Raw genomic sequence first — 14,684 nt, 5'->3', positions numbered from 1 at the left:
GCCAACGCAGATAAAATGATACCAAAAATTACAACAATCACATTTTATTGTGTTAAAGAGCCCTGTAAGTTTCAAATAGTTCTCTTCACTGTATAATTTATTATGTTTTACCTGCTTAATTGTAAAGTGTAATGGTCGAAAAAGAAAATTGTGCCGTGCAGAAATGGTGCGTCAAAACAAAAATGTGATTACCAGGCTAATAAAAAAGCAAAGTAAAAAAGGAAGAAGATTATGAAAACTTGAGGTATAGGAACAATTTCACTCAAAACCGACTCATGGAACGATTGTCCAGAAGCTTCACTTCAAAAAGAACCTTTGCAGGTCCTAGCTCAAATTTAGCGCAATAATGCAGTGACGTCAAAACATATCAAATCTAATTAATAAGTTTATCACAATATTTAGGCTTCCTTGCGTCGATGAATTCATTATTACGTTCGTAACCCCAAAATAAAAAAAAATAGAAGGTACAAACATCCCGACTTCTTGTTTGCACTGTTGACAAAAATAGAAAGATCATCCATGCATATAGTCTGGGAAAATAATTCGAGCGCCCTTCAGTCTGGACAATGGTCTGATTTTTGTCTGATCAGAGGTCATTTCGGTCTGGAACTCGTCTGATCAGAGACGGCTTCGAGCGCACTTCGAGCGCACAATGATCTTCGAGCGCATACTCGTCTGATCAGAGGTCCCTTCGGTCTGGGACGGTCTGATCAGAGGTCACACTTGTCTGGGACGATCTGATCAGGGGCAATTTCGAGCGCGACCTCAACCTGGGTCGCAAACTTCTTAACAACTTCCTTTTTTCGAATCGTATACATGTAAATTCAAGAAACTTTACCACATGGTTAAATCATCAAACAGTCTCCAATATTTGATTGTTTTTAAATTAAATTAATCTTTCAACAATAAATAGCTTATATAAGGAAATTTAATCCACTATTTTGGTTGTTCGCATTACATGTAAAAGTAAGATTTGAAAAATCTATTAAAAACATCTATCTCCACACTTAAAATTCATTCTCATGTCTCTCAGGCCTTACACGTTTTGTCAAGCATTATTTGATCAGATTAGAAAAGAAGCTTTTTTTCTTGAATAATTTGTTTTGGCCACCTGCTTATTATTCACCAAAAGAGCAATTAATTGAATTTTTCAATAATTCTATACAGGTGTTTGCTTTTTTCCACGCTGATATAAGCGTGCCAAAACTCGCATTTTTTTATTTGTTTGCTTATTATTACAGGAGAGACAAGACAGGGGAGGGGGGTAGTCTGAACACATTTTTTGCACGCTTTAAACTCAAATTCACGCGATGACTTAGTTATATAGAGCTTATTTGATCGTTTTAACGTGCTTTTTTTCTATGCAGATAAAGTAGAGAAATTTGTTCATATTTCGACCAAGTGCGTGAAATATGAACTACAAACTCGCATCAGTTAGTTCGTGCTTGCTGGCCCTATCGGGGTTTTCCATTATAATTCAACACCTCACCCGTAAGTGGACAAAATTATACCCTGTAACTCATGTACGTCAGATAACACCCACCCCTAAACTTTTCGGATCTATTCTGTCCCCCCCTCCAGTGTTTTTATGCTCACTAAGCTGGGGGGGGGGGGGGATAGATCCGACTTTTCAACAAAAGCGCCCGATTCAAGCCAAAGATGAAGGAAAAATTTTACACAAATCAGGTTGTGATTACTTACGAATAGATGTGGGGAAAATGGCTTTGTACGCGCGGTTACAGTTTGACCATATACCCAATTTGAAATACCCGCGATGCCATCCAACCCAGTTATTTAACCCTTTGATCTTTTGGTTCAATAATCTTATTACGAATCGGTTAGTAGTTGGTATTTCCAACCTGTTTTTATCATACTGAATTATCTTATTCTTGTTATTGTTTCATGGTTGTATGACAATTTACCCAATGCCATTTTTGATCCAATGCCAACTTACCCAATGCTCTTTGATCTTTTCGTCCAATTATCCGATGTTCGATTGTGATAATTTCATATCAAATTCTACAGGGCACTTAATTAAATAGCCGGTAAATAGTTGTTCTGGTCATTTTAACAATAGAGTAAATTAAAGATGGCATTGGGTAAAATGACAGGTTGGGTGAAATGGCATCCCCAGTGATGAGGGAATTTAAAACTTGCAAGAGTCTTGCAAGAATCTTATAAGATATCAATCCGGGCAAAAAAAACAAATCAGGGTACAAATGTTTTAGGAAACATCTTTGATGCAAATAGTTTTTTATTATACAAATTGCCAAAACCAAATTCAATGAATAAATTTTTAGCCCGGATTCAAAAACTTGCAAGAATCTTGCAAGAACCTTGCAAGTTTTTGAAATCTGGAAAATTTGTTTGTGTATTTTGGTAGCTAATACTAACTGAAAACCAAATGAAATGACTGTTATCAGATTTCTTGATCAATAGAAAGGAACCTAAACAACTTTTTTCGTAAATACCTTTTGAATGTGAATTCTTGCAAGAAACTTGCAAGTTTCTTGCAAGATTTTGAATCCAAATATAACATTCCAGCAAGCAACTAGAGACATCTCAGGGCAACTAAATCCTTCTTTTTTAAGTTCAATTTACCTAATAAACGCCGAAAACAAACACTTTCAATCTTTTTCTCATTTTTTATTTAAACAAACTATTTATAGAGAAACAAAGAGTCGGATTTTTTTTTTACAGATCATATTGGCAATTGAGTATTTTTTGTAGTCGTAGAAATATTCCCATTCATATTAGGCCTAATTATCTTCCTATTGAGATTAAATGAACATATTTGATGCCTTCAGTTGATAGCTTTTGCTTGATAGCCACTGCCGGTTCTAAGCCCGGAATAAAAATAGAGTAGCGAAGAGCATTACTTATAGCGGAAAGTCTCGAGAAAGTTGGTTTTCAACTTGACTTGAGATCATTTTCCGACGATTTATTTGCTCTATTGTTTTCATAATGATTCGTGCTGTCTGGTTTCGTTGTTTTGTTTGTATCGATAGAATTGTGTAAGTGCGGTTTTTTGCCGTACTCTTTCAGTACTCCTATACTTTACACTTTCAGTACTCCTATAGTTTTTTTCAGTAACTACGCCACTGCCAGTCATGAGACCGGATTGAGAAAGGCGTTACGAAGATCAAAGTTCATATCGGACAATCTTGAAAATTTCGGCTTTTAACTTGACTTGAGATCACTTTCCAATAACTTTTTGCAATATTGTTTTTATATTTATTTCTGTTGTCTGGTTTAGTCGTATTGCTTGTTTCAGGAAACTGTGTAAGTGCGGTTTTTTGCCGTAGTTAATCAGTACTCCTATGGTTTGTTTCAGTAACTCCGCCAGTGCCGGTCTCCAGCCCGGACTGAAAAAGGAGAAGGGATTAACTACAAAAATCATACGGGAAAATCTCACAAAGTCGGTTTTTCAACCAGACTTAATTAGATTTTCCGACAGTAGCTTAACTATTTTAGCTCGATCAACCGCCATGTGCAGCCAGGTAACCAGGTAAAAAAATATGGAAGAATTCAAAATCTTGCAAGAAGCTTGCAAGATTGACTGATAATCTGGCGAGATACTTGCAAGTTGAATTCAAAATCTTGCAAGATTCTTGCAACATGATTCAAATCTTGCAAGAATCTTGCAAGCAGCTTGCAAGTAGTATGTATTCTCTTCCAAGATTGCTTGCAAGATTCTTGCAAGTTTTCGTATTTTTTGATCACCAGGGATTGAGTATAAAATGGCATTGGGTAAAAGGACAAGTTGGGTAAAATGGCATTTAGTAGAATGGCATTGGGCAAAATGGAATTGGTAAAATGGAATTGAGTAAATTGTCCTGACAACTTGCTTCATATCAAGTCCCACGGGCTGTTGCGGCATCGTTATGGAGCCACCGCAAAATTATCTAATCTTACATTTAAGACTTGGTAAACAAACTAAATTCACTCTAAATTTTTCTCAAATAGGGATTTTTATGCTAAGTAGTTAATCTGAAAATTTAACAAGGTGCTAAATTATTGGGTTCATTTTAGTGATTTCGTTTACAAAGGGTATTGCACAAGCTTTAATTTTTTTGTGTCATAGCCCCTAGCTTAGTGGTCATATATCCTATACCCCCCAATAATTAATATATAATTAATATAATTAATATATAACCTATACCCCAATATAATTAATATATAATATAATTAATATATAACTACAATATAATTAATATATAACCTATACCCCAAACAAAAATATATAAGCGCGCGCACACACACACACACACGCACACACACACACACGCACACACACACACACACACACACACACACACACGTACACACACACACACAAACACACACACACACACACACACACACACACACACACAAACACACACAGAGACAGACACACACACATACACACACACACACACAAACGAACAAACACACAAACAAAGAAACACACACACACGCACGCACACACACACACACGTAAACACACACACACACACACACACACACACACACACACACACACACACACACACACACAGACACACACACACACAAACAAACACACAAACAAACAAATACACACACACACTTGCACACAGACACACACACACGCACACGCACACACACAGACACGTAAACACACACACACACACACACACACACACACACACACACACACACACACACACACACAAACACACACACACACACACAAACAAACACACAAAAAAACAAACACATGCACACACATGCACGCATACACACAGACACACACACACACAACCTACCACCAACCGAACTCATACCCATTTTACTGCATCCCATTTTACTGCATTCCCACTACTTGCTACCTTTCCTTGTTCGAGTTTTTTTAGCTAAATGATTTTTTTTTATTATTTATAATCTTTTCAAATGGTTTTCAAATGTTTTCTGTGTCGTATTGTCTGTTTAGAAATCGGAGGAAATCAAAAATACTTTCCGTGGCCTATCCTGTCCTCTCTTCTTCAAATCCACGGCGTATATAACCGAAAGATTTACGAAAATAGACACGTGAACTTGACTGTTCTAGTCTACACAGCTAGTAAATGGTTCAAAGATGGCTTGAAGGATTTATTTTTCGAAGGAAACTTCAAGCATGAATGCAACCTTCAGTTTAATTGCATCTTCAAGCAGAGATTTAAACACAGAGTCACCCCCGACTTGTTCTACTCCGTGGACGCAGTGTTGGTGGGCAACAGCGCAGTTCATCATCTGAGGCAACTGTTTCTTTTGCAACCCAATAAAAAGCACAACAGATAGTCGGAAAAAATAAATTAGAAGGTCTTAATTACCAACAGTGATTATAATCAAACGAAGGATCTTTTCCGTTTGTGCCCCCCCTTTTTGTGCTCGTGCAATGGTCTCATAAGATAAGCATCTAACTCTTGAAAAATCTTCGTATGATAGGCGGACAAAAAGATATGTTACAAGAGACGTCTTGAATGGGTGTCAGTTATTCAGATTACAAAAGATTATTGCAAACCGTTTTGTTGCCTGCATCTCTTTGACGCCAAAAACGTATTGTCCTAATTGAAAGTATCTCAAATTCATTGTAAAGCCAGGTTTGATCATGCGCTTAACTAGGGTCACTTTTTGTTAGAAAAAAGGGAATATTTTGCGTTGTGTGGCTACATTTTCATCTAGCATTTTCAAAAATTGTGAATTTCTGAAAACCGCAAGCAAAACTGCAGTGAACCATGATATGAACCAAAAGTTGTTTCTGTACGCTAATGGTTCAAATTTAAACTACCAAAGTACTTTTTCATTTGCTAACAATTTGAAGTAAGCTTTTTTAAATTATGCAGAAATTTGTATAAAGTAAAAAAAAATGTTAAGGCTTTTAAATATGTTTTGACCCGCAGTCGATGTCATGGACGGTAGCGAACTCTAAATTTCGCGTCTTTGATAAAAAATGGCTCCAAACACTGCTGTCCTGGGAGCCGTTCTAGTCAAACGATTTCGCGTGCCAAGCAAATTTCTCATAATATTTAGCCTTTTCTCTCAATTTTGGTCTTTCCTGCATTTAAGAGTTAATGTAGAGATTTTTTAAAAAATTATTTCTGGAATAAACGTTTTGTAGATATTACAATTGTGATGCAATCAAATCCTGTTTAAATAAAATAACCAGCAGAATAATCATTTTTTTAAATGTTGGTGTGAATGATTGAATATGATCACAATATTGTTATCACCAACGCAATCTTTTTTCATTCCGAAGGGAGGCCAAATTGTTGAATATATTCAGAGAACGAGTAACAACTGCAAGAGATAATAATTTTTCAAATTTTATTGGTACAGCACCGCGAATTTGCAGTTGATTGGATTCTTAGATCCTACCACTTTTTTAAACAACTCTCATTGCAACGCAATTCTTGCATATCTAATCAATATAGAAATTAGCGTCACATGATATGCACACTTAAAAAGATTTGAAACCGTGCCGAAAAAACACCTTAAGACTGAACTTTTACGGGGGGCAGGCTTCTTTTTAGCACAATTTTTTTCAGCAAGTGACTGCTGCTAAATAAGTATTGGCCAAAAAAGTAGTCTAATTTGGACAAAGAGGTGGACTGAGGCGAAAACCTTATCACGCAATTGTTATCGCCTTCTTGAATATATTGAAGTTGATTGGATTCTCCTCAAAGTTTGATTAGCTCCTCAGTTTGATCATGATTAGAAGCATGCGGGATTATTCTTTTTTGACAACTTCCAGATTTCAACAGTTGCGGGGAAAAAAAGGTTAAAATATGAAATTTATCCCAAATCAAACGTATGTCACTGTTTTTATATTTAAATAGTAACATTCGGTAATCAAGACGTAGTTTATTAATACGTTATTCATGTATGTGTATAGAAAAATGGAAAGTTGCATCATGTAGTGATTATAAAAAATTCCCACATCACAAACTTCACCAAAGTATATTAAATCTGTTCTAAATGTACAAACTGTTTTTTTTATTAAGGAGCCAAAGTATTGTAGCCTTTTTTCGTCCTAGTGCTTTATCGGCACAAAAGTAATAGACCAATTTTCGTTGGGTTCAAAATCTTTTCTTATTACCCAAAAAGTAAATCTTTGATGTTTTGTGACTCTGAAGTCTAACTCCAAACCAGAAGTCACCCAATGAACTAGCTCTACTTGGACTAGCAAGACAGATTAACGAATTTCAGGCAAACATCAGTAAAAATACAATAGTGCTGAATTGGTGTCTTGATTTATTGTTGATGATTTTTCGCAGATTTCGATTATAGGGCTTGGTTAAATGAAAAAAAGACTGAAACATTTATACAAAAACTGATATTTCTAAAAATTTTTGGGTTTTTCTGCTGCCTGTGCATTCATGTTACTCTCTCCGTCTGAGGTTTCTCTTAAAGAGTTTTTAAATTTGCCTATTGTGTCATAATTGAGAGAAGAGTTGCTGAACACGGTGATAAAACACCATAGCGAATTTTAATAAAAAAGCTAAAATTAATGCAAAGATCTTTTTAATTTGTTTCAATTTTGAATTAAAATTTGCCTTTTTCATTATTGCAAACTTTTTCTCAGTAAGCTAATTTTTAAAGTTTTTGATGAAAACTCGTCAGTTTATATTCGTTTACTTCAAAATGAATTGTTCGTCTTTTATTTCAAATATCTCTGCAATTTTTCTGGTATCTGTCCATTTATTATGTTGCTATCATCTTAGTGTTACCTTTGAGGTTGAAAGAAACCTTCAATGGCTAAGTGTTCTGTTTTTCCTCTGACACACTTGCCGAAAAAAAAATCAAAAAACAACTTTTGTGTTATATTCACACAGCCGCTGAGTTTGTGTGACGACATTTGTATGAAATTTAGATGAATCCTGAGATAGACTTTTTGTTCAAGATGACTTACTTCGCACATTCAATCATTGACTCTATACTGAGCGGCAAAGATTTAATTAAAATGTGATCTTCTGACAAATATCATTTTACAGTGAAGCTTGGTTTATCAACTTTACAACGGCATTTCTGCGTTTTAACTAAATTTCATAAGTAGGTGTGGGAAGATTAGTTTAGGACGTTCATTCGAAATTTGATTGCAAGATGGAGTAATATTGTGTCAAATATTGAATTTTTACTTTGTAAAAATAGGGTTGCTAACTTACTTATAAAGTTCAGTATAAACTCTGATTGCAAACACTAAATTAATCAAAGCTATTTTATTACAGCACTTGACTGCTTTAGAGACGAGAAAACACCAAAATGTGGTGTGTGCTTTTTTGTGCGTGCTTTATGGAATTTGTTCTTTGTATGGTCTTTTCTATTGGGCGTGATCTGTCCATTTCTCTGCTATTGTCCTGCAACCTGCCGGATATGTTTTTCAAAAGTCATCAAACCCCATTGTTGTGCAATTGATTTCACAAAATTAAAGCGATTTCAATAAAGAAACAGTTGGTTTTTTTTATCAACTTAGACGTGACATTTCAAAGTTTAACGAAACAATACCGCTCAAATCACGGAAATGGGATCAAATTTGGATAGCGTATTCTGAGGAAGCTTCAAGTGACATACGATCGTCCGTTGTTTTTGATCGTGATTCTCTCCTTAACCAAATGTTTAACTGGACAATATTTCTATCAAAAAAAGCTACAATTCATAAGAAATTTGTTCATATTTATCATAAAACTAAGGATGAAATTTATACCCAACTACCGATGGAAGAAGTTAGTTTCCAGAACAGATCCAAGGATTTTTGCTGGATGATCTCAAATTGTGGAACGACATTCTCTAAAACTAGATACAAAATAGCAGACGCTTTGATCGCGTCCTTGTCCCGCGAAGTACACATTTGGGGACAAGCACTAAAACTTGGATGTGTGAAAAATCAAACCAACGTAGTCAATCACGGTGGAGTCAAAGGTGGGAGTACAAATTATTACGATGTCGCTCAAAAATATATTCGAGATTGCAAGTTCTACTTTGCTTTCGAGAATTCGAACTGCTCCGATTATGTGACCGAAAAATTTCTGAATGCTATCGAAGCTGGGGCTATTCCGATTGTGATTGGCTGGTGGGACACGTACAAGGAATTGTTACCTGGCTCGTTTATTCACGTGAACGAATTTGCCAATTCGTCTCAATTAGCCGATTACTTAGCAAGTCTTCTCAAAGATGAGACAAAGATGAACAAATATCACGAATGGAGGAGATTTTACAGGTATGAACGCACGGGAGTCATGGCGGCATGCCAATTGTGTCAAAAATTAGAAAGATTCAAAATAGATCGAATAGCAGGCCGACGGTCGAAACCCTCAATCATAACAAATATGGCGGAGAAATTTAAATCTCTTCAAAAATGTGCACCTTAGTTTTCCTATTATTATTCATTTTGATCTTCAAATTAACTTAATAATAATTGTTGATGCACGAGCACTATTTTGCTTTTTATTATTCTTTTTGTTACAGAACGCCGGGCTGAATTGAGGATTTTTACTCGTTTTTTTAATTTATTTGCATCAGTATTGCATATGCAGATATATGCCTATCGCCAAAATGAACGAACTTTGCTTCAAACTCTAATCCTTCAATTACATTCTGTTCAATTCTTTCGGTGCGACTGTGATTTTTAATCAATTGTTTGCTGTTTTGAGGCACCAAATAAATTATATCAAAACACGGAGTTTATTAAATCAGTAAAAATTGTCATATCAAACCATAGCCCCCCCCATATAAAATGCAAAAGAATCTTTTGGTGTAATTTGAAGCTCAACTTATGAAAAAACTTGATTGACCGTTATCAATTTTACGAAGACCGTGCTCGACAGACATTTTCCGGTTTTCCGGCTGGACTTTACACGTTGTCATCGACGTTGGCTGAATCTAAAATCATTATTTTTGACTTTAGCTCAAAAATCTTTGATCCTCAACTTTCGCTCGACAATAAGCAATGCGCTTGACTTTGGCTGGATCTTAAAAGTTGCGTTCGACTTTCTCTTGACAATAAAAACTGTCCTTGACTCGCTTGACATTAAAAACTGTACTTGACTCTTTGGCTATAATTTTGACAGTTATTAATCATATATTTTGTTGTCCTCCAAACTGTGCGTTTAAAGGTTGAGTGGCGCAGTAGGTGAGACTCCAGACTATGAAGCATGCAACAAATAGCTCAAAAATCTGTTTTAATAATGCGATGAGGCAATTTTGAACTATGTAAGAAATGCGCTCGAACTTTTGCGCATTTCATCAATTTTCCGCATGTTTCTTAAAGGGATGTTTTACAAACAAAAAAAAACAAATTAAAGGGGAAGAACTTCCAGAAATGACTGGGGCTGTGAATTAACTGAAATCTAAGACACAGGAGAAGCGGGTTCGAAACTCAGTCAACACAAAAAAATGAGCCGTGCTCTTTGGAAATTCGGCAGTTTTCAGCGCGTTTTTATATTTTTATAAGTATTAACTTTCTAAGTTTAATTACAATATATTTTAAATTGAAAACTCTTCCCGTCAAAACTTATTTTTTATAACTCGGTATAGTTTCTCTGTAATATGAATTGTACGGTAGTTGCTCAATTTTAATTAATGCAATTTTTGTATATTTTTGTAAATTTTAAGCTGTTGATGGCATTTTTTCCCGACGAATAGTTTGGTAGGCTATTTCGCTAAACACTCAGAAATTTTGATTTCTACCAAAAAAAATAAGAATTAAAACGTTTGTAAAGCCATCATAAACGAAACAAAGCTTCAAACACAACTGTTAAAAGTTCTAACCCATCCCGTACCTACAGTTCAGCAACAATCAGTACCGGTTCAGAACAATTTCAGAGAATTTTCAAGTTTTAGTACTGATTTAGAGGGACTTCAGAACCATTTGCGAAATGATTTCTGAATTTCTCGGAATCAGAGCAAAATTCAGAGAATATATTCTGTATTCCTCTGAATCAGAAGATAATTCAGAATGAATCACTGAATTAGCTCTGAATCAGAAAAAAAATCCGTGTAAAATGTGACCTCTACTGAAATTGCCTCAGAGTTAGGTACGGGATGGGGCAGCGGTTGGATAGAAAAAACGTCTTCATACTGCAAACATTTTTTCTATCCAACCGCCCGAACTTTATGACTCAGTTTTCGTCGATTTGTTTAAAATGAAAAAAATATCTCATTCCATTAGTTTTTGGAAAACATTCGGCTTTCTGGTCTCATGTTTTATAGACAGGCAGCTCTGTGGACAATTTTTCTTCGTCAAGATGAAGTTTGCGCGTTTTTACGCTGGCTAGTGGTCACAGTTGGCATTTTTCCTGGATCAGCGTACCTGACATAACTCCTTATGGTTCAGGTTACGTGACGCTTATATGTGATACCTAGAAATAAAATCAGCCTTATTGAGACAAGTGGTATGTACGCAAATGTATCGCCCGTGTCGAAGTTTCAACCCAAAAAAGGTGTAAGGTTGAGGGTAATTGGGGGAAATTTAGCCAATTTACCTCAAAACTCTTTACAAACTTTTGGGGGTAATAGGGGATCAATTGGAGGGGGGGGGGGGGGGGGGTAAAAAGGTGCACGAGTAGGGGGTAATTTTGGGAGGTAAAAAGATGTAAGAGTAGGGGTTAATGGGGGGTTAAACGATTCAAGGGTAGGGGATAATGGGGGTAAAACGATGCAAGAGTGGGGGTTATGAGGGGGGACTAAAACGATGGTGCCAGAGAAGGGGGTACGGGGGGAAAACGTCGTAAGAGTAGGGGTAATAGGGGGTAAACCGATGAAATAGAAGAGGGTAATGGGGGTAAAACGTCGCACAACAGGGGTAATTTTCCCCCAATAAAATTCCCCCATTAGCCTGATTACCCATCCAATCTTACCTTAGTTTGGGTGGTGATCAGGGGGTGTGTTGTCCGCGAGAACCGATGCGCTGTTTAACAGCTAGGATCACATGTCCAAGTTTTTAAAGTAGCCTTGCTCACAAGCCATCCAGGTCGAGGTGTGCGTTTATGATCAGACCCATCCAGACTGAAAACGGCCACGATCAGACCCATCCAGACAATAATCAGCCATGTTCAGACATTAGCTCGTTTTTAAAATTTTGTTCTTTTTTTACCGCGTTTTAAAATTTCTGCCCGTTTTTACTTCTTTTCAGAAAGCAAGAACTTCCAAATTCGAGTGACCTTAGACTTAGTTTTTGATTGTGAAACAACTTTTAATAACAAACCGTTTCTCTGGGACTTGTAAAATAAGAGGAAAAAAGATGCGCAATTGACGCTTGATGACTAATATAGACTTTGTAAGAACAAATATAATACATTTTAAGTATTTTTGTGTTAGTTTTTATCTTTGAAACAACTTCTACTTCAAAAACTTTTCTAAGTGACTTGAACTTTAAGAGACAAAATGATGTACAATTGATCTTCTATGACTGCTATAAAATACAGGAAAATCTAGAAAGTTGGTTTTTTCAATCAACTTGAGATAATTTTCTGACATAATTTTAGCTATATTATGTTATAATTTGTTTTGTTTTGTTTGGTTTTACTTGGAGAGTCTTAGAGCGCTAATTTTTCTCGGACTCAATTCCCCTAGAGTTGTTTGTTTATAATTCCGCCGTAGCCGGTCCCCAATTCGGATGAGAAAGGAGGAGGGAGACACCACCAGAAAATACAGGAAAAATCTCAAAAATTCGTTTTTCCAACCAAATTGAGATAATTCTCCGACATAATGTTATATCATCATCCTAAAAGCTGCGCTCAATACAATTAATATGGTGAATGATCAGACTTTAGCTCGTTAAAAATCAGAATTCAGCTCGTTTATGATAACAATATAGCTCGTTAATGATCAGATTTTAGCACGTTAATGATCGGATTTTAGGCAGACTTTGACTAGAAAGCTCGTTCATGTAGGCTGACTTTAACATGGCGCTCGTCCATGTAATAAAAAATGCTTTTTACACCCCCCTCTCTGCGTTTTTAATTGTCTGATCATTAACGCACACCTTGACCTGGGCATGACTCCTCGTGCAGATAATGGGATCAACCCTAGTCAAAAAGACGATGTAAGAAATGTTTGTTTTGTTCTTTTTTTAACGTAACAAATTCGAGATCCATACGGTTTGTTCGCTATTGTTCTTTATAAATGTATAAAGGCATTGACATGGTTGTTTTAACAAGATTTGTTAATTTGAATTTTAAATGTTAAAGTTTTTGGTATCTTTGGTTTGATATCAAAGGAAATGATCTATAAGTTTGGCTTCAAATGTAGGAATTTGTCAGTTTTCACATACAAAATTGGCAATTTTCTGTTTAAAATGTAGCCAAAAATTATTGTAGCGTTTACTTGAGAGATCTTCAAAACTAGAAATTATAATTTATTGATATCAGCTAGTTGACAAAACTAGCTGAAAAACTATGACTTTTGTTTTAAATCAAACACCCTAACCAACTGGTGGAATATTGGTGAAAATTTAGTTCATTATTTTTCAATCGCGCAGTTTTGGAATGATCAAAAGAAAAATACCGCAATTTTCTTACGTTTTAAAAAAAACAAATAAGCCGAAAAAATTTTTACGTTCGAATTAGAACACACCGAAAATTTTGCTACGTTTGAAAACGAAAATACCGACAACTTCTTATATCTGAAATCGAACATATCAACAATTTCTACGTTTGAAACCGAACATAACGACAAGTTTTTACTTTTAAACCGAGCACGCTGGCTGATTCATTCCTTCGAAACCAAACATAGTGACATGTTCATACGTTTGAAGATCGCACGTGAGCATACCGACAATTTGCTACGTCTGAAACAGATCATACCATCAATTTCCTACGTCCTATGTTTGAAACCAAACATACCGGTAAGATCTTAGGTTTGAAACAGAACACACTGACAATTTCTTCTTTTGAAATCAAGGATATCGACAAGTTCGTACGTCTGAAACTGAACACAAAGACTATTTTGTACGTTTGAAACCGAGCATACCGACATTTCCTCAGGTTGAAAGCCAAAGGTTTGATTGCTTTACAGCCTAACACGCCCACATATTTTTCCTTTATGATTTACTATTAAACGGAATGTGTTGTGCAACTGGGGGTGTATGACGTACTGGGTGGCACAAAACGGAAACGACCCCCGAAATAATTGAGCATCTTGTACGATTTATAATAATTGAAAATTTCAAACGAAATTGGAAGGAAAGCGGTACCAAAGGGGACACACCTCTACTTAATCTTGTGACTGCTCCCAACTGACAAAGTCATCTAACTCTTAAAATTGAGGAGCGGTATATACTTTTCAAGGGTGAACAGGCAACAGTACCAGACAAAATGGTTCCCATTAGAAAAATATTCTCAGGAAAAACAATCCCAGACAAAAAATTCCGCAAAAAACTCCTAAAAATTCGAAAACGATTATATTTTATAGATCAAATATTAAGCCAATTGAAAGATAGATTTTGCCAAGCAATGTCTTTTGAAGCAATTTTCTGCGTTAATCTTAATTCACATTAACTGAAAATAAATAGTCTTCAATCATAATGATTGCAAGATGTGAAAAATTTTGAGCAACTATGGAACGACAGCCTATGATCTGCAAGCTTTTAAATCTTTATCTCAACCAATAAGAGTGGAGTCTTCTTTGACAAATGTTTCACCAAATGAGCGGGGACAATCAACACTGATGAGTTTTGATCTATCGCC

General features: G+C 35.8%; 1 protein-coding gene across 1 annotated transcript; it reads left to right on the top strand.

The window, feature by feature from the left end:
* Positions 1 to 1,302: 1,302 nt before the first annotated feature.
* On the top strand, positions 1,303 to 9,497 carry LOC142350329 (4-galactosyl-N-acetylglucosaminide 3-alpha-L-fucosyltransferase 9-like). Its single transcript, XM_075402159.1, has 3 exons — positions 1,303 to 1,491; positions 4,955 to 5,258; positions 8,474 to 9,497. The coding sequence occupies exons 1-3, from the start codon at positions 1,413 to 1,415 to the stop codon at positions 9,366 to 9,368; spliced, it is 1,278 nt and encodes a 425-aa protein (XP_075258274.1). The 5' UTR covers positions 1,303 to 1,412; the 3' UTR covers positions 9,369 to 9,497.
* The last annotated feature ends 5,187 nt before the right edge of the window (positions 9,498 to 14,684 follow it).

This window comes from Convolutriloba macropyga, chromosome 12 (assembly GCF_964194025.1).
Source record: "Convolutriloba macropyga chromosome 12, txConMacr16.3, whole genome shotgun sequence".
NCBI lineage: Eukaryota > Metazoa > Xenacoelomorpha > Acoela > Convolutidae > Convolutriloba > Convolutriloba macropyga.
The sequence above is the reverse complement of the archived record's forward strand: the minus strand, read 5'-3'. Positions and strand labels throughout refer to the sequence as shown.

Bases quoted from the DNA above. Each gene is read 5' to 3' on its own strand.
- LOC142350329 (XM_075402159.1), top strand. From the start codon at position 1,413: ATGAACTACAAACTCGCATCAGTTAGTTCGTGCTTGCTGGCCCTATCG. The intron at 1,492-4,954 runs GTAAGTGGACAA...TTGTCTGTTTAG, and splicing joins TATAATTCAACACCTCACCC to AAATCGGAGGAAATCAAAAA. The intron at 5,259-8,473 runs GCAACTGTTTCT...TTATCAACTTAG, and splicing joins AGCGCAGTTCATCATCTGAG to ACGTGACATTTCAAAGTTTA.